This window comes from Diadema antillarum, unplaced genomic scaffold, assembly GCF_040938485.1.
Source record: "Diadema antillarum isolate AM-2024a unplaced genomic scaffold, OU_Dant_1.0 seq00000441_RagTag, whole genome shotgun sequence".
Classification (NCBI taxonomy): Eukaryota; Metazoa; Echinodermata; class Echinoidea; order Diadematoida; family Diadematidae; genus Diadema; species Diadema antillarum.
This window is the reverse complement of record NW_027271416.1, coordinates 377,445-401,500: the sequence shown is the minus strand read 5'-3', so window position 1 is coordinate 401,500 and position 24,056 is coordinate 377,445. Positions and strand designations below refer to the sequence as shown.

At 38.3% G+C, this 24,056-nt stretch overlaps 2 protein-coding genes across 2 annotated transcripts; both read right to left on the bottom strand.

Moving 5' to 3' along the window:
- Nucleotides 1-4,103: 4,103 nt before the first annotated feature.
- LOC139732639 (PRKR-interacting protein 1 homolog) lies at nucleotides 4,104-12,760 on the bottom strand. The gene is made up of 6 exons (XM_071643495.1): nucleotides 12,632-12,760; nucleotides 9,536-9,614; nucleotides 8,225-8,325; nucleotides 5,897-5,982; nucleotides 5,182-5,240; nucleotides 4,104-4,229 (listed from the first exon to the last, which is right to left on the bottom strand). The coding sequence occupies exons 1-6, from the start codon at nucleotides 12,758-12,760 to the stop codon at nucleotides 4,108-4,110; spliced, it is 576 nt and encodes a 191-aa protein (XP_071499596.1). The 3' UTR covers nucleotides 4,104-4,107.
- A 2,128-nt stretch (nucleotides 12,761-14,888) lies between these two features.
- LOC139732617 (uncharacterized) lies at nucleotides 14,889-18,575 on the bottom strand. Its single transcript, XM_071643473.1, has 3 exons — nucleotides 18,200-18,575; nucleotides 17,150-17,363; nucleotides 14,889-16,530 (listed from the first exon to the last, which is right to left on the bottom strand). The coding sequence occupies exons 1-3, from the start codon at nucleotides 18,493-18,495 to the stop codon at nucleotides 16,153-16,155; spliced, it is 888 nt and encodes a 295-aa protein (XP_071499574.1). The 5' UTR covers nucleotides 18,496-18,575; the 3' UTR covers nucleotides 14,889-16,152.
- Between the last annotated feature and the right edge of the window lie 5,481 nt (nucleotides 18,576-24,056).

Here is a 24,056-nt window from a genome sequence, read left to right as displayed (position 1 = left end):
GGGGGTAGCCTCCTGGAAAGCCTTACTACTAAACACAGCTTTCAAAGGACATATTGAGGATATTGGGCAGGATCTAAAGTGAAGGATTACAGATGTTTCCTGAAAATGTCATAGAAGACCTTACACAGAATGTTAACCTCTCTTGCGAAGAAGTATGGAAATCATTACACTTGACCAAAATACAGTCATTTTACCTCTTGAACAAACACTCTTAGAGAATACCACTGAAAACTCACAAGCGACCAAAATACTTACCATTCTAGCTAATGAACACTAAAAATACCACTAAAACCATCCTAGGTGACCAAAACATAGTCATTAACTCTACTAATGACCACTGCTTCAAAATGTCACCGTATCCTACAGTGTCACAACACAGATGATGCTAGTAGATCAATGTTCAAGAACGAATATGTTTTCTCTTTTCTTCCAATACAATGATTGCTGTGTGTGACTCGTCTGGAGGCAGCTGTGATAAAGCTGAAAACATTAGAGCCTGCAAAACTTAAAAAGAAAATGTAAATGAGTTGTTCAGAAATGGAAAGTTGATATATAAACACATACTGGATATCCTGAATAAATTACTAGAGTTTCAATAATATGCTGCAAGGAGGACAATTTTCAGTTTTTATGAATCATCTTACACTTCAGCTATGTCTCAAATTTACCTACAGGCTTCATGCGAGTGTTCACATCTCCTGCATACTCGAGTGCATCTAACTTCAAATCTTTTTTTTCCTTTAATATCTAAAACTTTTATCTTGCTGCCAGACGTACTGCTGCACTGAAAACATTCGAAATGAAGTGGGACAAATTATAAACTTGTATCATTGGAAAGCGTAAAGTCTGGGGAATTTGATACCGATCCACCAAAGTAAGAAAGATGATGGTTTGATCATGCCAAGTGACAGAAAGAGCACATCATGCTTACAAGCCTTTGGTGTGGACTGCTTTAAAATAGATACATGGAGTTACAGTTTATGATTGGTTTCTGCAAAGGTGTGGTATATATATGCGTATCAGGGCAATCACCCCCCGAGGGCCATTACCCCCCGGCTAAATACTGGTTGGTGATAAGTTTAGAGTAAAGATTAGGGTTAGGGTTAGGTTTAGGGTATAGAGTTTGAGTTAGGGTTAGGATTAGGTTCAGGTTTGGATTAGGGTTAGGATCAGGAGAAGGGTCCGGGGTAATTGCTCAGGGGATAATTGCCCTAGACCCGGTATATGAAGCAACAGAGAAGCATGAAAATTCCATTGGGGTCAAGTAGAAAATTCTTCTAGGAATTTGATTGTTTACAGTTTGTTTTCATTATACATCTGACGAGATGGCTGTATAGCCCATATTCAGCTCTACTAGCTGTCTTCCATGGGGCCAAGTTGTATGCACTTGGGGCAGACCACCTCACCAGGTTATGCACCCTGTTCTTTGTGATGAAATAAAATGAACGAAGCCGGACCTTTACAAGTATGGGCTATAACTCTTTCACACATGGGAACTCCATTCTGTGTCTCGTCTGTGGGACAGTATCTTGTAGTGGCCAAAATGAATGGGCGTTGGAGTCAAAAACTGAATGAAGAGTGCCCCACAAAATTAAGATGGTGCTAATGGTGTCTGTATCTTAATTCTTTCTTGTTATGATATGGATCAGAAACTCATCGTACCTTCTGATATTCATTATTTCATTGCTTGGATGTCTTTCTCTATAAACCTATAGGCAGTTGCCATAGTGATTGAACAAAATAAAAAAAGCATCACCATTCAACAATACCAAAGAGCCTGCCCATTGATATGTTTTAAAGGAAACATCCTCTTGAGGAGAGAAAAGGGCAAAAAGCCTAAAACACTCCCCTTCAACCACCCCATGAGAAATAACACACACTACACACATGCAACACACACTCACATGCACACACACACACACACACGCACACACACACACACACAAAATATTGAAAGCAGAAGTCATAACACAAGAGATCTATAACATATAAAAACAGAAAACACTTGTATTGAACTTCACATACCTTTTATCCCTTCATACTCTGTGTATTGCCATATGGATCACAAAATCTTTTTTCCATCGTTTCATCTCTGGTTTTCCAGAGAGAGGGGGTGGATAAGCATAAGAAAGTCATGTTGCAGGTTGATGTTCCACAGTGTGGAGCAATCATATAGTGGGCAGCATAATGACTTCTACCACTTTTGCAACATTCATATCTGGCTAATACATGTACACCAGTGCCGTATATAAAGAGAGTCTGGACAACTGCTACATTGGACATCATGCCATTTCTTAGCGTATTATGCCTTAGAGGGTTTGTGAGTACGCTCAGACATCATAATGAGAGCAAGCAAAATAAAGGGTAGTTAACAATGGGCACTGCATGTGAGCGCAAATTTGATAATGGCATGGCTCCACGAATATAACAAGACCAGTTTTGACCAATCTTAGGCTTCAAAACTCATAAGTCAAAAACAGAGTTGTCCAGACTCTCTTTATACACGAATCTGATGTACACCAGTGCAGGGATGCCAGCCTTCTAAATGGTATTGCAGTATTCCACAAAAAATAAAACAAAACAAAACAAAACAAAACAAAACAAAACTACAACGGACATGTGTCATAATACAATTTGATATGAAACAGTATTTTCTACGAAATGTATTTATTTCTCACATGATGATTCACACTTATTTACAACTCACAAGCTCTTAAAGTAATTATTTGTTTACCAGACAACTTGCATGCTTTGGGAAAAGATGAAGGCCTACAACTTGACTTGCTGTAGATGTTCTTTATAAGTCATGGAGATATATTAATTGGTTTAAATTCATACCAACTGCGGTGTCATAAGTTATCATACATGAAAACAAGATTCTGAAGTCACCTGAACAAAACATATTATTGTTTTTTGGGGGGGTTTTTTGCCAAAAAATATCAGCATAACCCCATAGTCTTAGCTTCAGACTGGTATCAAGTGAACCTGCTGCCTTTGGCTACCCTTTAACCCGTTGAGGACAGTTTGATTTTGCTTAAACATGCATTTCCCACAGACGCTTGCCCGAGTATACTCGGGACTCGTCCTCGACGGGTTAAAACCCTTCATGTTTGACACACACGTTGGAGTGCTCTCTCTGCCAGCAACTAGCAAATTCGTCTAGAAAGTAATTGCCAAAAAAAAGAAATGACCTTTTTCTCCTAATCTCTATCATGTCACCAAGGCCTTCTTGAGGCACAATGCTACATCTGAGTGGGCTTGCTAACTTGACAACAAGGTCGAGTTTTTTTCAAATTGTCAATCAGTTGCAATAGGTCAAGTTTGGGTGGATTTCTGATGTGGATGAAAAGTGCCTGGCATGTTACCCCGTTGAGGACGAGTCCCGAGTATACTCGGGCAAGTGTCTATGGGAAATGCGTGTTGAAGCAAAATCAGTCTGTCCTCAATGGGTTAAGCTAAGTGCTTGGGCATACAACAGGTAAAAAGATTAAGTTAAGACTGATATCTGGGGCCCATGCTTAGCCTTATGATACAATTTCAGGTATCAGAGCTGTTGTGAAAACTACAAAATAAACTGTCCTGTAGAGGGCAGTCTTCACATATGACATGCTGAGGACTCACTCTGACTCACTGTGCAGTGGTGTAATGGGAGTGTCTCATGGTGCTTGTTTCACACCTCTCAGTGTTCACTGTCTACACTACATCACATTTTCCACTTAGCGCTCTTGAATCCAGTTGGAGGAATCTTTCACACTTCAGTCGTGATGAGGTCTTGCATCTCACTTGTTGATCACTATCACCTCCACCACCACCATCATCAGCATCATCTTCAATCCATGATGACATCAGCCATGCTGTACTACATCATGAGACTAACTTTCCTGGTATCAATCTCCGCGCAACAGGAAGAGGAAGAATTCCAGTGGAAAACAAAATCAAAAATCTACCTTTCAACTCATTCACCCTAAACCTTCCGTCAAACATCATCTGCACCTGAGCCTAGTAGGTATCTCTTATCGAGTGTCTTGGCACAATGTATTGCTGTTGAGATACCAAAGTTTCTACAGCTCTTGTCAAAGACAAGATACCAAGTCCCCCGGGCATCCATCACCTTCCTCCAATCACAAAGCAGTTCTCTTCGGCATCATCTCCCTGATCGTCATCCTTCTCGTCCTCGTCCTCATCACTGTCGTCGCTAGCATCTTCCCCTGCTTCTGCCTTCTTTTTTGCTGTCAGCAGAAGCAAACAAGATGACACCAGCTCAACAAACAAACATTATATTGAGGATAATAGACCAGGGCAAAGAATGAGAACAAATTCTAAATATATCTCTTTTTTAAAAATCATGTTTTGTATAATAAGTATTAATTTACATTCATTTAACATAGCTGAGGATCACATTGAGGCCCTTACGTCTTTTTTTCTTTATTAGCTTTTGCTTCTTTCGGTTTTTCTGTCGATTTCAGAAAGCCACTTGCTCTACTGCACTCTGTTCAAAGCAAGTACTGCTGCCATGTGTTACCTCATCGACTACTCAAGCTGATGCAAATTAGGAACAAAGAGAACTTTGTGTTTATTCAGATTTTTCCATTTAGTTTTTTTTTTTTATTGCAACTGATTGACAAATTACCATTCATCAATGTAAATAAACACCAACTATCTCGCATTTCATTCGTAGCCATTATTAAAATTACGGGCATACTATACACTGGTTGGACTCAAACCAATGACCTTCTTATTGATAAACAGGCGATATATCCACTATGGCTATCGGGTGGAAGCTTGATAGTCTAGTAGACACGAAGCCTGCCTAGTAATCAGGAGAATGTTGGTTTGAGTTCAACCCAAGAATGTGTGCCCATGATTTTTCATCATGGCTACTACTAAAACACTGGATAATTGGCATTAATTTATGTAGATGAAGGTCAATTTGTCACTCAGTTGCAACTTTGAGCTTCATATGCTGATTAAAATGTTGTGATATTCATGTTAATTCCACATCAACATGATAACAGCTATCAGAAATCTACCTCTTGCAAATAATAGCAGAGACTGGTAAAGACTCACACAGTTTTACCTAAGTGCACTGATGTGTACTGGATAATATTGTCATATTTCTACCAACTTCTTCAAATTAAAGTCATGCAGGGGAGAAGTTTTCTGGCTTAATTTCAATCTCACCCTTTTCTTCTTCCTCCATTTTTTTCTTCTTTGCTTTCATCTTCTGCTTCTGCTTCTGTCTGCAAAAGATAAAATATGGTACATAAATGGAATTAAATCGTTCCAAGTTGCTATTCCCACATACTATTAAAGTCACACAGAAAGACATCTAATAGGGCTGTCCAATGGTCTGAGCTTGCATGCAGTTCATAACAGATTTCATATCATTTTAAAGGAAGTTTGGATTCCCTATATTGCCAGCAACGCTTAACTATGCCATTTATGCTTAAATGTCCCACTTACCATCTGTGAGAATGAGACAAACATTTGCATATCGTATCTACAAGACAGGTCATGGGGCTTACACGGTCACATTTACTCTCTCTCTCTCTCAAAAAAGAACAAATAAAATGTCTGAAAAAAAATAAAATTAAAATGCCTTTTGCCTATAAAAAATTAATATATCACTTTCCTGACTTTAGAATTAATTTTTGTATGTGCAAGTGACTCAATTCACATTACATATTGAAAATATCATTGTAAATTTAGGAGCCGTCATTTATGTGACTGGTCACCCTGTGAAATAGACTTCAACAACTTCACAATGCAATCAAGATTTCAACAGTGCATCATGCTCTCTGTGATGGTAAGCATTGATGATGACTTCATTTCACTGTTTAAAAAGGGAAAAAAAATCTTATCTTGATGGACATTCGTAATAAATCAGTCAATTCACCTCTTTGCTCTCTTCTTTGCTGTTCTTTCTTCTGCTGCTTTCTCATTCTGTTCCAGTTTCTCGTGGTAGGTCACGTCTTTGTCTTCCTGAAATGGAGAGAGGAAAATGGTGACAAGTCCAGTCTCATTTAAGTCAGTATTGAAAATGTAACCTCTGTTGTCATCAAAGATGGCATATATATCAGTGAAAAATTACCTCACAATAATTGCCAGAGTACATGCATGGATAAATGAATAACTTCACAGTTTACTACTCACTGAAATGATGACAAATCAATATAGGGTAGCATTTATACTTGAATAGACACAAGATATTTCAACTGAGCAGGATACAGCTGAATACGAGTCTACGATTGTACTTAATGTCCTTCTCTATGTGGAATAAATTGCTCCCTTTCTCGGATGTCGTTTGGAGAAGTACAGCACTCATGTTGTCTACAAGGACAACACCACCATCAGAAACCATTTGGTTAGTGTCAAAGACTCCAGGCAAACCCTCAGAAGGGATGGTATAGTCTACCAGATCCCATGCTGAGATTATGACAAGAGTTTTAAATAATAGGTGAGACTGGCAGGCCTGTTGGGGAAAGGATATCAGAACACAGATGGGACATTACAAACCACAGGACAGAGATACATTATCTGCAGTAGCCAAGCATGCATAAAGTGCCTAACATCACCCGAACTGAGTGGGTGTGAAATGCAGACATAGCACAGCACTCAGTGGTACCCCAGAAGAGTGAAGGAAGCCATCCAGATACAACCCAACAAAGGCAACATCAACAGGTTTGTAGGTTCCCTGAATCATGGATGTGATGTATTTGCCTTCATCACCAGAAGGGACACCCATCCACCACTTCCAACGTTGGTGTAGACATCTCCGATGAGATCCCACCTCCGACGTCCACAAAAGAGTTGCTAAACTGGACTGTCAACCAGCGGACACAGGATGGCGCACCGCCCGACTTGTGCAAGGAGGCAGCATGCTGCCAACTAGGTCCACAAACATGTTATAACTTATGTGCATGCACCACCGTGTCTCATGTACATGCCGAAACTCAGCAGCAGCAAGTGAAACGTTGTGCATCTTACCTGTGATTTCCTCACGAGACTAACGATTACCTTTACCCCAGCATCAAAGATATCAATCCAATTCGAAGGCCTATTCTATTCAGTAACCTGCAAGACTGTTATCCATGTTCACTTTTATTCAGCAAAGTCAACAAATAGTAAAAGGATATGTGTCACTGAAAATGGATGAACAGTGTAGGAAGTTATGGAAATTTAACCCTAACTAGGCCGCGTGATGTATCGCTATCGCAAAAAGCTATCGCCGCGACGTTTCATGACTTTTTTTCTTACGAGTCTCCCACATCTTTTGACACCAAATTGCAATGCCCGGGCGAGCGGTTCCGAATTTACGCATAAATATGTACATGCATGTCAGACCAAAATTTGCTCAAAAACATGAATTCGTGTACAATTTCAATGCAAACTGCGCTTACAGGCAAATTTCACAAAAGCATGATTATTTTGGGGTTTTATTGATTAAAATCAATTAATAACATTATTTCTTGTACGGAACAATGTCGCGGACAAATTTCATCGAAAATTTACACAAAAAATGGGCCTGTTTTGAGCTTTATTTTGTGATTTACACCTATTAGTCCGAGGCAATGTGTGTGCCAATTTTCATCGCGATTGCGCGATCGACGGCCGAGATCTGGAGGCCCCCCCTGGCTCTATCATCTACCTAAATAGCCCGGCCTACTTAGGGTTAAAGTTAAACATTTCTTCATTGAAATATTGACGTCAATACATACAAATCATGTTTGCAAATTAGATGAGATGATTCATTAGCTCACAGATTCTTCACTAGTTTGCACACAAATTTCCCTAAATTTTGATTTTTTTTTTTTACATGAATTTGGAAAGAAGGAAATACTGTATATCCTACACATCTTTTCCTAGAGTTTCAAATCTCCCCAAATAATGAATTACCCCACACAAAAAGGTGTTCATGCTTGGTCAATACCTTCCACGACTCTTTGGAAGTTTTATCATTTCAGTGTAAACCCCATAATAATGATAGTAACAAACACAGCATTTGTAATGCACCATTCATCTAGTGACCTATTACGAGGTAGGCCCTACTGAGGGACATAATTAGAGTGAGTTGAATACCTATTCAGGTGTAAAATTAATGAGAAGCGTATGAATAGCCCTATTTGTAGTCACAGGAAGAATCTCAAAATTTTTGTGAATGGGTACCATGTCTCGATGGATGACAGGTAAAAAGAAGACATGAGTAGTTCCACCACTCTCTCACCTTCTCTGCTCGGTTCTGAATGTACGTCACCCTGGCCAGCTCTCGCCGTCTGTAGCCACGATAGACATGGAACTCCCCACTGCCTGCTCCAGCACTAGATCCTAATGAACATACAGGAAGATAAAGGTCAAACTTATTACTTGCCAAGTAAAGAAGAAACCAATGATACACGGACAGAAGATATCACCAATTCATTGATATACTGTAAAAGTGGATATTTTCGCGAGACTAATATTTCGCACTTGGCCGGGTAAGAGTTTCGCGTGCTTTTAATTCCGTGGAATCAAGACATCACGCACAGGAACATATGGCAAGTAAAAATTTTCGCGTGCTTTTATTTTCCCGCTAGTTTCTGGTTGCGCGAAATGCGCGAAAATTTCAACACCGCGAAAATTTCCACTTTTACAGTATTCCAACGCATGGCTACTGCACATACAACCTACCACAGATAACAGAAACTACTGTAAAAGTGGAAATTTGGTGAAGTTGAAATTTTCGCGATTATTTCGCGCAACCAGAAACCAGCATGAAAATAAAACCATGTGAATATTTTTGCTTGCTTTTCTACATTTCAGTAGTTCATGTCTGTTGTGAAACTCACCTTATACCCCGCCGAGGGAAAAAAAAAAATGCTTATAAATGTGAAAATATCTACTTTTACAGTATGAACATAGATTATACAAGGTAGGATTATTGGGGCCATCTTAACCCATTACATACGGGAACCTGGTGGCCTGCATATCAAGTCTATGGGTATTTCAGAATTCAGTATAGAACGGGTTAAGATAATGATAAACACTTGGCAAAGGACGTAAATAACGGCTTAATATGAAAGGGTTTAGCCAACCTAAATTTGATACACATTATACATGTATATTAGGCAACTAACAGATAATGAAACAAAGTTCTATTTTGCAAATTTAATGCAATCAAAAGAACAAAAACCATGCTAGCAAGTCTTGTGTAGGTAATTACAGAACCCAGAAATCAAATCTTGCCAATAATTATGGCCTCTAGTAAATTCACATTCAAATGTCAAAACTCTAGTTTGTTGTTCATGTGGTGTAGAAGACCTCAGAGTCACCTGATTCAAGCATTTCAGTTTTACTGCATCTTCAGACTTTAGAACCCATGCATACTCTTGTTTTTACTGTAAAATTTTTAATTTTTGCATTATTCATCAAATCTCAGTTTGAACTATCTATAAATTTTAAGGATTGATGCACAACTTTTTCCACACAGTCCATATCTAGGAAAAATACTGTATAACTAGACCAATATTTGCTTGGTGATTGGCCTGAGGAAACATACCCATAACATCTCGCACAAATTCAGCTGGTGCTCTCGGGCTCCATTCTTTCTTTTTCTCCGGTACGTAGACAGGTTTATCCTTGATCAAAAAACAAAATGCAGTAAAACTCCTTTTCAATTTCAATAAAATATACAGATATACAATGTATGCAGCAGAAACTGTAATGTAAAATTGTTATCCTTAAAATCACCTTGAATTTACCTTGAAGTGCCAAACCTCCAGCTTTAAGTTGATAGATTGCAAAGAGTGTCAGAGTTCAGGGGCCTTTGTAGTCCATTAGTATAAACCCAAACTGGATGTCCATGCTCCTTTTTTTAATGTAAGGAGTGTTGGTGATTGGATGACATCTTCTGGGAGTTTGTTCCAACTGTCTACCACTCTCAGGCTAAAGAAGTTTTTTTCTTATGTCCAGTCCAGGGCATGCTTCTGGGAATGTCTTTGAGGACCATGGTATGTTGCTTTCTGGAAGATGGAGTTTGGGTCAATATTGTCTACATTCTATAATTGTGCCATGATGCGATAACATGCTTGAATAAAATCACCCCTCTTCCTTCTATCTTCCTGAGATGTAAGATTATGTCTCATAAGTCTGACTTTGTAGGGTAGGTTTTTCAGGCTGGGGACGAGTTTGGTGGCCCCAGGCCCCAAGCCTGCACTTTCTCAAGGACTTTTTTGTTTATCTTGGACACCACGCCTGCACACAGTACCCCGCGGTAATCAAACTGTGGTCTGACAAGTGACTTCTACAGAGTTTTAGGATTACATGTACATCTCTACATCTGTAAAAGTTCTTCTTGATCATTCTGAAGACTCTATTGGCTCTTCTTTAATTCATGAAAGAAAAAAATTCTTGTTTCATCATGTTTATAAAATCACCAGATCAATTATGAAAAGAAGGAAAATAGAAGGAAATCTAGCTGATGTGTTAATAATCACATGAATCGATTGTACATTGGGTACTTGACTTGGCCTTTTTTACCAAGCTTTTCATTTTCAATTTAGCTATTTTTGCCATACGCATATAGACCTGTAATGTTATTCGTGCAAGTCACCTGGTAGTATATTCACAACTTGGGAAAACATTGCCTTTGCAGTCATAGATTATGCCTCACAATCATGACAATAGAATAATGAAATGAAATTTGAAATTAAACAAGTTCTGGTAAAGTGGGAAATAGCCAGAAGTTTTCTCTTGAAATGGGATTTATTTCTCTTCCATCTTTGTGGGCCTTAAAGGACAAGTTCACCTTCATAGACATGTGGATTGAGTGAATGCAGCAATATTAGTAAAACACATCAGTGAAAGTTTGAGGAAAATCAGACAATCTGTTCTAGAGTTATGAACTTTTGAAGTTTCTGCTCACTGAAGGCTGGATGAGAAGACTACTATAGCTTGTGATGTCACATGAGTACAACGATATAAAGAAAATATAAAGAAATTTCAACATATTTTCACTTTCCCCGCTTAATAATAGGCTTTTGACTTCCCTCTTTCAGAAGGCAAGGGGAATAATATTACCCTTAACATATGTCTGTGACAAGTTGAGGAAATGTATACATACTTTTTTTCAAAAAGTAAAATTTTGTGAAATTCTCTTTTTATTTCCTTTATGACGTTGTACGCACATGACATCATACACTGTGGTAGTCTTCTCATCCAGCAGTACAAACTGGGCAGATACCAGTACTTTAAAAATTCATAACTCATGAACGGATTTTCCGATTTTCTCTAAACTTTCACTGATGTGTCAATTGCTGCATTCACTCAATCCACATGTATGGAGGTGTATCCTATTTAATACTGAACGATTTTTATTTAATTTCTCCAGACGGGCAACATTATGCTTCAATTTAGCTAAAGATCTCCCAGAAGATACCATAAAAATTCTGATAAATTTAGCTGTAACAGTATAATTTGAAAACTAAGCCACGCACTTGACAAAATCTGTACCCTGGTATTTCAAATAACCCTTCCACAAAAACCGTGTCTTTTTACTGACCCAAATCATATTGTATTTACCGAACATGCCCCCTCAGTGTGGGGAAATTTAGGCATTGCATTTTCGGTCAATGTTATTAACGCAGAATAACAAACATCAACATTTCAGCAATTATTACTAAAATTAGCGTTTTTTGCTGCAGTTTAGCAATTTTCTGCACCAGCTCCCTTGTGAGATAACAGCGCGTGTGTAGTCCAATGGATGCACGCGTATACGAGTTGTTTTAACAGGCTTCCATTGAAAATGTATGCGTTCGGTAATAGGATACCTGCCTATATATGAAGGCGAACTTGTCCTTTAATAATCCAGAGTTCAAACATTCACGGAAAATTGTCAATAAATCACAATTTGGTGGAATCCATGTTGTATAGAGTTCCAGTCATACTGGTACTCACATAAACACTGTAACGTTACTAAATTATCACTCTTAAACTTTAACTTTATTGCTTTAGGCCTACGGTTTAAATTACATGCCTTGAGGAGCAGAGGCTAGCGCCGTAGCGGTTAGTGAGGTTTGACTTGAATTTCTCCCCTTTCAATAATATTTATCTAATAATTTTTCTTTCATTATCATTGACATTGAGGAAACTTTGATGACATAAAAGTTAAAACATCGTCATCATATAAGAAAGAAGGTCGAGAGTTCAATAGGAAATGTTCATGTGTCTATGAGTATGAACACAACACTGACACCTTACGTCCTTCTTAGCTTACCGGGGCGTTAGCACTAGCTAGGTGCGTTAAATACGTTAGAAATCTAACGGACAGACGTGACTGCAGACTATAAATATTAGGCCTATTAATTGACGACTACCGCCTACGCTACCTAGTCTAGTCGCAGTAGAAAATTATAGTATATGGCATTATTATATACGATAATATCTGCATAATAGCATATAGGTTCCAGGCCCTATCCTCAGATTCAAAATTACTCTGTCACAATTCCACAACGAACGTCAGTGGGTATCCACCGCGCGCATACGAAAGCGGCTATCATTCCATTTCAACGTACTGTACGGTCAAATCTATGAACGGTACGAATCATGCATACAACGTTCAGATTCACACGAAACGTCGCGCCAGAATCACACTTACAGGATTTCTCATCAACTTCTCAATTTGAAGACGCTGTTTATCTGCAGTAGATTTTGGAAGGATCAACGGTTTATCCGTTTTCTTACGGAAATGTTTCTTCTTTTCCTCTCCATCGGCCGGCTTTTCCATGTTTCACTTAGTATACAAATTTTTTGGGCGAAGTAGTTAGCACGATATGTACGTAAGTGTACATGTACGTACCATATGGCCACGCACGGCACAATTAAAGCGTTCCATACAAAATATAGATTGGAATAACACCATCAATACATGACTGAACTCCCCCTCTACAACACTCAGAAACACAAAAGGAAAAAAAATCAAAATATATATTGATTGTTTGGCTTGCTTGAAAGTCTCGATTAAGATTTATCTGGCAGTTTTAGAAATCCGACATACTAGGCAGCAACTACAGTAAGCATTCCATACAGCACAAACCCAGAGGATGCGGAAATAATATATTCAACATGTGGAATGTTTATATTTGGGTAATGTTTTCCGTGCTTTTGCTAGGCGCCAGCAGGCGCCATTATAGAAATCAGGATTTCATACATTTACAAACTAGCAAGCCCATCGACCTGTTCTGATTGGGAGCTGTTTTTTTTTTCTTCTTCTTCTTCTTCTTCTTCTTCTTCTTCTTCTTCTTCTTCTTCTTCTTCTTCTTTTCTTTAATGTTAATACATGTAATTCAGTCATAAAATGGGGGCTTCAGTATAGCTAGTAAATGTTGTCTAAAAATAAACTTTACTGTAGTTTATTTACTTCCCGAGCATGACACAGCAATGCACCTGACTCAGTGAATAATATTTTCTTCTTCTTTGGGACGCCCCCAGATTAAAATGGCTGATATGAGTTAGTGTTTTAAAATCAAATACCAGCTGTATGATAAGCGTACAGTCGACCTTACACTATATCGTATGTAAGAGTATAAAGCAATGCATCGAGCAAATATAGCACATTTGCCATGAATCATTATGCATGATCTCGTTTGCACTAATGCTTGTGTATTTTCTAGATGTTGCTTTTCAAAAGGACATCACCTCGCAGGAATCATTGTCAGCAAAAGTGCCAATAAGATTATACGCAAGGAGTTTAGAGAAACAACCCCTTTTAATGTGATCGCATGTACTGCGTTTAGATGCTGTTTGTCATGCACTGACGACCAAACCTGGATCCATATTTATACTGAACATTGTATTTCAACCTGAATTGATATTCTGTGGATTATCCTAAAAATGTTATTGTATTTTTCAGTCTTCTTGTATACATAGCACCAGTACACTTATAAACACCAGTAAAAGCGCCATATAAATGCAATTATTATTATTATTATCATTATTATTATTGTTATTATTACTATTATCATTATTACTATTACTATTATTATTACTATTATTATTATTATTATTATTATTATTATTATTATTATCATAGAAATTAACTGAGAATGATTAGATTAATAGCCACATTGCTACATAGCTGTGCCAAACAGTTTCAGCCCCCTTCCCCTTTTTCTCCCTCTTGTGGTGCACCTCCATGATGTCAAAACAACTTCATTCCTTTTCATGAGGGAGGTGGGCGAGTATCAGTTGAAAGACTTTGTACATGCATCTCCATGTCATATGTGCATATAATCAGCTGAACTTGTTTTGTCACACATTTTCCATTTTTTGTTTTTCAATCGTTGTAATGATACCTCATGCAACTTTGTGTTGTAACATGTAACTTTGCATGTTTCTGACACATGTACACTGTATGTCACTTTTTTTTTAATGAATACAGTTGTACATACATTACAGACTATGTATGTGCTTTACATGTCTATGATGTTAGTATATGTAGTGTATTAGTGAGGAATTCATATCACATAAGACACACATATCAAACAAATATAAAAAATAAAAAGAAGACTTGCAATATATAAAACTCACATTATGTACTAGCCCAAGCCGACTGGGCTGTGTATAGTTAATTATGAACTGGAAAAGGAGCTCAGAGCCATTATCTGCCATATAGAGGCCCCATACACGCACAAACACGTGAGGGACAAAAACTGGACAGACATACATCGAAATTCAGCCATGAAACACAGTAGCATACAGCACACCCTTCAATCAAGGCATGCTAAAACTCTCATCCATAACTTCAACCAAAATGCATTAGCTCTCTTGAACACACCATCACACCTGTTAGCCTCATGAACAGTCCCACACATTCCCATCACTGTTTGGCAATCAATTCACTCAAACAACCAAGATTTACTTTTAGCCTTTTTTTTATTAGATGCTCAAAATAAATGAACTATTTACAGCGTAGCTTATGGTGACTCAAACAATCAGTACCAGTAATTGTCGCATACAAATCATCTCTGCATATTAACAATACTGAAGAAGATGTGATATAGATCTCTCTTTGTGACATGGTCATCTTTTGGATAAATTTGCCAGTAACTTCAATCTGGCATGTAAAAACATGTTGCATGATTTTCTGTGGACGCATTGATAATTCTGCATATCATATTAACATTTTGCTATGCCTCTGTGCATTTGTTTCAATTAATGTACAATGTAGTATTATCAGGATAATACTACAACACTTTGGCATTATTATAGTTTGATGCAAATTGCTAATTTTTCTATATAGTTATTAACATTTTTTGCTGTACATAAATCGTTACACAACCACTTTGCCCAGAATTTGTAGTACTAAATCAAGGAGTGACCAGAGTCATAAATATAAATGTAATCTGTATAAAATCAAGCATCTGGGACAAACCGAGTTGGTTTGATTTTCAGTAAAAGTGAAAAGCTATAGCCTATCTTAGGCCATTTCCCTTCGGATGAAGAGATATTTGCAAAGGTGGTGTAACAACTAACAACCTCCAAGCACAATTTATGTGAGAGGAAAACTAGAATACAATAGCAGAACATGAACAGTAACTGTACAGGAATCTGGAATGTGATGGCACTGGTATTGGTACATGTACAATGGAGTTTTCTACAAATCAAGAGCGGGAAACAAGTCCATGAAGGATTCTTCCCACAATCCTTCACTCAAACCGGGTGATCTCAATCCACCCTCGTCACTGAAGGGTGACCGCGGGGCATCGCTAATGCCAGAATCGGAGCCACTGCCATCTTCACTTTTCCCGCTCAAGCTTCGAGAGTCCACATCCTTTGAACTGACCGTATCCATCAGTTCCTTCAAGTCACATGTGAAGTTGGCATCGGCATTGAGCATTTTTGTGTTCACTAATTTATTGTAGGATTCAGAGTCTGTGCCCATTGCCAATAAGAGATCCAAATCATCATCTTCTTCAGTCTGAAATGATTGCAGAGTGTCCATAGCGCCAATCTCTGAGATGGCTTCACTCTTCAGTTCTGCAGTAGCTGGTCTGTGGCTGTGCTGACTATTCAATACGTCAGGTAGGACAGCCATGCTAGCAGGCTCCTCTACACTGTTGCTGGTGTCACTACTTTGAGCATCCAATGCAGGCTTCAAGTACTCGTGATCAAATTGGATCAGTTCTTTGATGGATTCCAGCTCTGCTGCTGTGGGCCCCACCACTCCTGGTTCCCTGAGCTGGCCCGCTTGGACTTCCTGGTCACCAGACAGAGGGGCTGCTCCTGCTCCCAGCTCCCCTGGGGTGTCCGCGAAGAGGCGAATGGCTCCACTCGCGGCTGCTTCGTTGAGCTGGCCGAGCAGGCCAAGTAGCTCATCGTCAGACTCCACGTGAGCATCATTGACAGCAAAGTGAGGAGACGCCTCGCCAACTCCTGCTGCGGAGGAGAGCTGAGCGCTGCGGGCTCGGACGGCTCGGCATCGGCCTCTTTCTTCACTGACAAACGAATGCTGGGTGAGGTTGTGGAGTCTACGCAGTAGCCATGGTCGAGGACAACCTGAAAGATGAAATACAAGCCAGGATTTTCCATCAGGTCTTGTTGCACTGTTCATGTGTCATAAGTGTTCTTTTTTAAAGATGCAATGTTAAAACCAAGTTCATCATTACAATGAAGGGCCGCTTTTGACTTAAAACTTTAAAACAAAACAAAACCCTAGACAGGTTCTCATGAATTCCTGAGCATGTCTCATACATTTCAAAATTTGTCAATAGCCCTAAATACCTAAAATGCAAGTTGTACAATGTTAAAATTTTTGATGTTCAATCATCAGTGGCAACTAAAAAATATCTTGCATGTCCTACGCAAACTGAAATGAACTGTTAATTCAATATCATGTCTCTTGTAATCTCTATCTCTCAACATCGATATGGTTAACTTTCATCACATACAAACTGATGGTTGTTTTTCTTTTCTTTTCTTTTTTCTTTTTTTTTGGGGGGGGCAGATAACTTGAAGAAAAAAACCACAAACCATTATTGTTGCAATAAAAGAAGTATTTTTAAAATACTCTCACTAGACTATCTTGATTACAGCACAACTTCTGTTCTATAAAATGTTACTAGTTTTAGTGAACAAAGTTTTTTTTTTTCCAGTGAATAAAGATAATATCACTTACAACTGATGATGTTTCTTCAGTCTTCCCCTGCAACCTTCTTTTCAGCTGTGCATTCTCTTCTGCTAGAGATTGGTTCTCTTTTCTGAGGAGTGTGTTCTCGATCTGAAGCTGCTTGTTCCTGGCCTCCAGAAGGCTGGCTGTGCTCTCAAGACCATCCATCTGGGCTTTCTTCCTGTCGCGTGCAGTCTGTGCTGCTACTCTGTTTTTCAGCTTCCTGTAGCAACATAATAGAGATGTAAAATGAATGAAATTAGCACCTCTAAAATAAAAATAAAAGCAAACATGTGCTAAGTTAACATGAAGTTACTTAAAGGTTTAAAGAAATCCTGACCTTACCATACAACTAGCATTAGATCATAGATGTACTAAGTTACAAGTTACAGTGTAGTTCTGTAAAGGTCTACTGCCGTAGCATCTAATTGTGTGTGCCCTTCGGCCATTTCATTTCATTCTGGTTCAACAATGCCCGTTAGTTTATTGCCGATGTATTCGCTCAGCTCACGTCATGTCAAATTAATGTTTTGGTTCATCATTATTGTCAATAGATTAGTTATGCAAAATACATAGAGAGAGAGAGAGAGGGAATGCTGTAACCACTTGCTTAACCGGTTAACACCGTTAACACTTAACTGTATAACTGTATCTTAATTCTTGACAGTGGAAGAATTTTTTTTTTTTTTTAAATCTTATTTACAGCAGCACAGAGTTGATTTGATATTGCATTGGTCAGACGTACTTAAAACAGTCAAGTTTTGGAACAACCATAAAAAAATAAGTAGGCCCATATCATTCAAGCACATAATCAAAATGTCTAAGTTCATACTCTCTGGTTATGGAATCTCCTGTAATAGGGGCCTACAGCTGGGCAAACAAACTTGCCGGCAATTTATTGATTTGTTCGAGTCGACCAACGAACCAACTTCCGTGTCGTGACAAGAAATTGAGGATGACATGCAATGATGCCGTGCGGGGATGCACTCTCTATTTACTTGCTATCTCTTCCTGAAATACTTAAATGGAAAATGATCACTAAAACAAAGATTTACGAACCTCCTCATCATCTTTTCTTCCGGAGTAAGATGGGTCAGTCTCTGTCTTTTTCTTGGTGGTGGATTTGAGTCCGTCAGAGATACTCTGCTGGGTTGCAATCCCAGTTTTGCGTCAGCAGCCGCCGCCATTTGCTGCAGTATCTCCGCCTTCCTCGAAGAGGGCAACATATTGAACGGTTTTACTTGGTCAGATTTCGGGACAGTCGCGATGATAATTTTGGTGGTAGCCATTTCTGGCATCAGAGAATCTTCTCCTCCTTGGATGACTATGCTGGAGAGAGTCGAAAACTCCACCATTCGCAACAAATTATGATCTGAAGTCGGTCTTCGCTTTCTTCTACATGTCGGTTTTTCTGCTGCTTTTCTCCCTATACTGTTAGTACAATAACATTACTGTGGAGTTTTACAGTCAACTAGGATGCGAAGCTAGGTACTCGTGGTATTTTCCTATTGGTCGATATCACTGTCCGCTACGTCATCTATCAGTGTTGTGATTGGTCAAAAATGCTAATCTGTATACGTTGGTCACATGTATTCAGGAATGACGCAAGGGCGTCCACGTGGAAGTTTGTTTATAAATAGGCAAGCACCGTATGGAAAGTACTGATTACACTTCGTATGTGGTTATTGCATCAGAAAAATGATTCACAAAATGCTAGGACACCACGAGAACTATTTACTCTACAGACTGGCAGCCCCCGTATTGATGGATAACAGCTGACAGCTAACCATCGTAGGCAAATATCATTGTCATATTTGCCCGTGATTCACAATACACTGTAGATAATATGGCATTACAAGCTTGTAGAATTATTCCGATTATCCTCGATCATCCTGATTCCTTCGTTTCACGAAACTCGTGACCAGTCACTGACGACTGTTTTCAGCTACAAGTATTGAAATCATTGCTGAAATCAAACTGAGAACAAAGCGCAGGATGATTTAGTGTCCCCTTGACTTGGCGAAATTTCAGGGCAGTCATGCATTAATTGATAATGCATGTGAAAATGAATGAACGAACTAAAAAAAAAAAAGAAGAAGAAAGATCAAGAAATACATGAATATAAATAAACAGAAAAGTAGATAAGTATGGCCCACATGCCGGACTTAGTGGATGAGGATGCAGCTTTTAACTTTTTTGTGAGATACTTAGAAACTACAATTAGAAATGTTAAAGAGCATACAATTCTAAAAAGAATTCAAAGTTTCTTCGATGAAAATTGGGTCTGAAATGGCTGAGATATAAAAGAAAACAACAACAAAGAAAACAAGGCCATCCTAACAAAAGATGGGTCCCACCTTTCATCACGATGGCTTTGTTTTGTATATTTCAGCCACTTCAAAACCAACTTTCATCAAATAAACTTTGAATTCCTCTTCGAATCATATGCTCTTTCATATCTCATAAGAGTTTCTCGTTATCTTAAAAAAAATCATCATAAAAAAACCTTTGGAAACCTGAAGCCCCCCCCCCCCCCCATCTCAACCAAAACTGTATCATTCCTTTATATCCTAACATCAGACGGAATTTTTAAGGGGAAATTATTGTATAAATATTAGGTTCACAAAAACACATTAGAAGGCATACAAAAAGGTGGGTAGATTTTGTGTGTGCATTTGTTTGTTTGTTTTCCTTTAAAATACTTGGACGAAAGACAAGGGAAGAGATATTCAGATGTAAGACAGCGAGGCACAGACAAAAAAAAAAGAAGGAAATCCAACCTTCTATCCATCCAAACCAAAGGTTAGATCGCAGCAACTCAACTGAAGCATGATACCAATTAGCTATGGTACACTGTCATAAATCAAAGCTTTTATCGTTTAAAATACAGTCTCTCTACGCAGAAATAGATGTACATGCCCACTTGTTCATATCATAATTCTCTGAGACTGACAGGAAGATTAGCGTAGGGACGCTAAATCTGAACGAAATTCAGACATGGAACTATTCCTGTGACTGATCCGGGATCTTGTATAGGATGACGAATGTACTGGTACATAGATAACTATTTATACGATGCAGAGCGGCTGTGCGATTTCAAGTTTCACATTGCATCGCTATTGGTTCTGTTTGACGGCGATCAGTTCCATACGAGTTTTTATTCATGTTCATGCGTTTGTGTTTGTTAGTGTTAGTGTGTGTGTGTGTGTGTATGTATGTGTGTGTGTGTGTGTGTGTGTGTGTGTGTGTGTGTGTGTGTGTGTGTGTGTGTTAATTTCTTCCGTGAGCATTGCAGGATGAAAGATCTATTTTCAATCCGGTGTATAGGGTCTGTTAACAAGAACACATTACAGTATACCTTGAACGAAATTACTTTGTTACGTCAATCTTCTTTTTTGGAGAAAAATCATTTAACATGAATATCTACATGTATTTAAAAAATGTTAAAAGCAAAGTAAAGCTACGTGGTTACCGTTTTCTTTTTTACGTTGAAAGAAGAGAGCATGTATAGTGTGAATTAACGTGTTATCGTGTGAATGTGTGTATTTGTAAGCGTTGTACTGTATGTGATTCAGTCACAAACGAGTTTACGGAAGTCTTTCAAGAAAAATCAAAACTGTCGTCCACTCAATGACTATAACCTCCACCAAATTCAGTGCAACTTCAGCCCTATTTTTCTGATTACGAACATAACAATTTATGAGCTTTTCTACTTCTCTTTCAATAGTTGATAACCGCATATAACGAGAAATGAACCTAGCAATGAGGTTGTATAATTCGGTAGTCATTTCGTCTCTTTATCTCTATATTTCATCTAATTTCCATGGACATCGGATAAGGCATGTTACCAAACCTCCTTGAAAGATTTTTAGACGAAATTGGCTCCAAATGTGACTATCTCTCTCTCTCTCTCTCTCTCTCTATATATATATATATATATATATAGGCCTATACATATATATATATATATATATATATATATGAAGAGCTTGCAACCAAAAGGCGCCAAATCCATTGAAAAATGATGGATTTAGCGCCTTTTGGAAGCAAGTTCTTCATGACTATATATATATATATATATATATATATATATATATATATATATTATGTACAAATATGTTATTGTTATATCATATAACACTTAAATTATATTGAAGACGCTTACTGAACTAAGAATTTTTCATTAAAATCAGCAAAATGAGCCTGATAAAAACAGAAAAGATGAAAACTATTACCTGAGGTTGATGGAAATGAAGTCATCTATATATACATACAAATTGCTCCTCAAATTGAATTAAGAAGGACTTTAATCATTTATATTTCCCTGAGTAGATGCACTTAATATGTATTTTGAGATGTGAAACCTTAGTTTTGTTTTTGTTTTGTTTGTTTGTTTGTTTGTTTGTTTGTTTGTTTGTTTGTTTGTTTATTGAGATCAAGGAACCGTGCCCTCATATATTTCAGGTTAAGCAATCACGTTGGTATTTTTGGAAATGGTTTATTCGACGGAGAGTAAATATCATAATTCATATATTTCTTTAAATGACGTTTTATCACGAGCACGTGTTTCTACGAAGAACTATTTTAAGGATGCGAGACGTTCATTTAATTTCTATCTGCGTTTGCGAATGAACATAGCTGCAAGATACGCACGTTGAAATCTTCTGCATGCCGCGATCTTCCGAGCAGATCATGGGAGTTGGTTCGATAGCATATTGAATAATCCGTATGAGGCTGAACTAATAATTATGCGATAAAAGATCATTTTATGCACATGCCATATCCCTGAAGGATGAATAATTTTGAATTAGCTACTACTTACTAATACTGAGTACCCGAGCAATACTGAAAGCTCTCTGCATACTTTCATACTTCTTTGATACTTCGGGGATATTCATGATTATTCATGATAATTCCGGTTTATGTATCGATGTGTAATTGGCATTTTGTTTAGAGCGATCATCTGCATGCTCAATTTGATTTGGGATTCCGCTGAAAATTTCGAAGTGGCGGGGTGAGTCGAGCTGTATCATACTCCTGACGTGGAGTTTGTATTTAATATCACACTTGCTTTGTATAAAGTCCCCGTGATGACGTGGAGGTGCGTCCCCGGCCGGTCACGCCCTCTGCCTCGTTGACTTGCGTCAGCCGAAACTTTTCCAGGGTGACGTGGCCCTATCAGCATCAACGGAAAAGAACAGGTACTCAACCGAAGTTTACTCGGGTATGCATGACGTACCCGTGATCAATGGATGGTTGGAACTGACTCGCGTTTAAACTGACAGGAGTGGCGCCTTCTGAAATGTCATGTCCTTTATGTTGCAATAGGTGTCCTGTATATGCTGTTTAAAAAAAAAAAAAACGACCGCAAACAACAACAGCAATGGCAACGACAAAGTGACCATAATTTGGTTTGTCTAGAAAAGTGAAGTTTGACTATATACATACCAATAGGAAGGTATAAGCGGAAGCTGCACGTTGTCTCTCCCTGAAAAGTATCACAGAAAGACGGTGAGAGAGATATAGTACTACAAGAAATCTGGATTCGTTGCATAAAACTGAAAAAAAAAGACTTTTCACCCTCGTCTTCTATCAATTCAACATACCCATCCTGCAGGTATAGAATGTCAGTGATATGATTGTAACTCTTGGTTCCCTAGCTTAATCTTCGATGGCTTATTGCTCCCTTCAAGCTTGAGCTTTAATGAGCTTAATGGGCCTGGACAAATATGACATATTTACACATTATGCCATGTATTTACCTTCCTCTGTGATGCATATACTATACATGGACTGGTGTCATGTACTAATCAATAAAGCATTCATCACGTAGATTGATGTAGAGGAGGAAAGCTAGCTTGCGGAGTTTCTGTCCACCAAAGACTTAGAACGTTTACAGCGAACAACATGGTCTGGGAGGGTGCAGTGTCCAAACACTTTTGTAAACGCAAACAAACAACCATACGCACGCACACGCACACACACACACACACACACATATATATATATATATATATAAAATAAATAAATTAATAAATTAATAAATTAATTGATTAATTAAACATATAAATGAATAAATACATAAATAAAAAAGTAATAACAAATAGATAGGGGGGGGGGGGGGGGAGAGGGAAGGAATGCCCGTGAACCCAACCATCGCAGGAGTAGTGATAATGGTTGGTCAGCCACTGCCCCTCCTCACCCCCCCCCCCCCCCTTCCTCACTCATTTTGAACGTAGGTTGAAGATAACGGGTAATGAAAGAAAAATGTTCGGACATGGATTGTATAAAATTGTTTGTCAATTATGATACCATTGTTTCAAAAATTATCAAAATGGTGAAAGGGAAGCAACAGTGCTAGTTGATCGTAAAACTAATTCTAAATGAATCAATTACCACTGACATGAAAGAAACAGAAACAAAACAAACACACACACACACACACACACACACACACACACACACACACACAAATGGACAGCTGTTACTCTGAAAATTAGGATTTTGGAATCAGAAGCCCCCTTTATAGCACGTTTAATTTCACAATGACGATATTGAGTCATAAAGTGAGGGTTCAGTTTTCTCAATCTTCTACGTTGACGTTATCGCGTCATCATGTTATGCAATTTTCCTCGCGTACTAGTATTGATCACAGAGTTCTGTGGTATTGATGGAGTTCGGGCAGGTCAGCAACCGAACGTAGTTGGCGCACATCTCAGTGTGAAAATTCAGCATTGAAAGTGAGATCGCGGATAATTATCCGTCAAACAGTCTGTATAGGAAGACGCCAATGTTTACCCAGATATCTTATGTTTCTTGTAACCGATTTCCGAAACGGAAAATCGCGTCGTATGTACAGTGTTTATCTATCTTCTGATCACTGTCTTATTTTCCCCTCTGTTTATAAGTTTATCTA

Coding starts and splice junctions, on each gene's coding strand:
- LOC139732639 (XM_071643495.1), bottom strand. CDS start 12,760: ATGGAAAAGCCGGCCGATGGAGAGGAAAAGAAGAAACATTTCCGTAAG. Junction 8,326..9,535: donor ATTTGTGCGAGATGTTATGG/GTATGTTTCCTC, acceptor TATGTTCATTAG/GATCTAGTGCTGGAGCAGGC. Junction 5,241..5,896: donor GCAAAGAAGAGAGCAAAGAG/GTGAATTGACTG, acceptor TATCTTTTGCAG/ACAGAAGCAGAAGCAGAAGA.
- LOC139732617 (XM_071643473.1), bottom strand. CDS start 18,495: ATGGTGGAGTTTTCGACTCTCTCCAGCATAGTCATCCAAGGAGGAGAA. Junction 17,364..18,199: donor GAAGAAAAGATGATGAGGAG/GTTCGTAAATCT, acceptor ATGTTGCTACAG/GAAGCTGAAAAACAGAGTAG. Junction 16,531..17,149: donor CTGAAGAAACATCATCAGTT/GTAAGTGATATT, acceptor TTCATCTTTCAG/GTTGTCCTCGACCATGGCTA.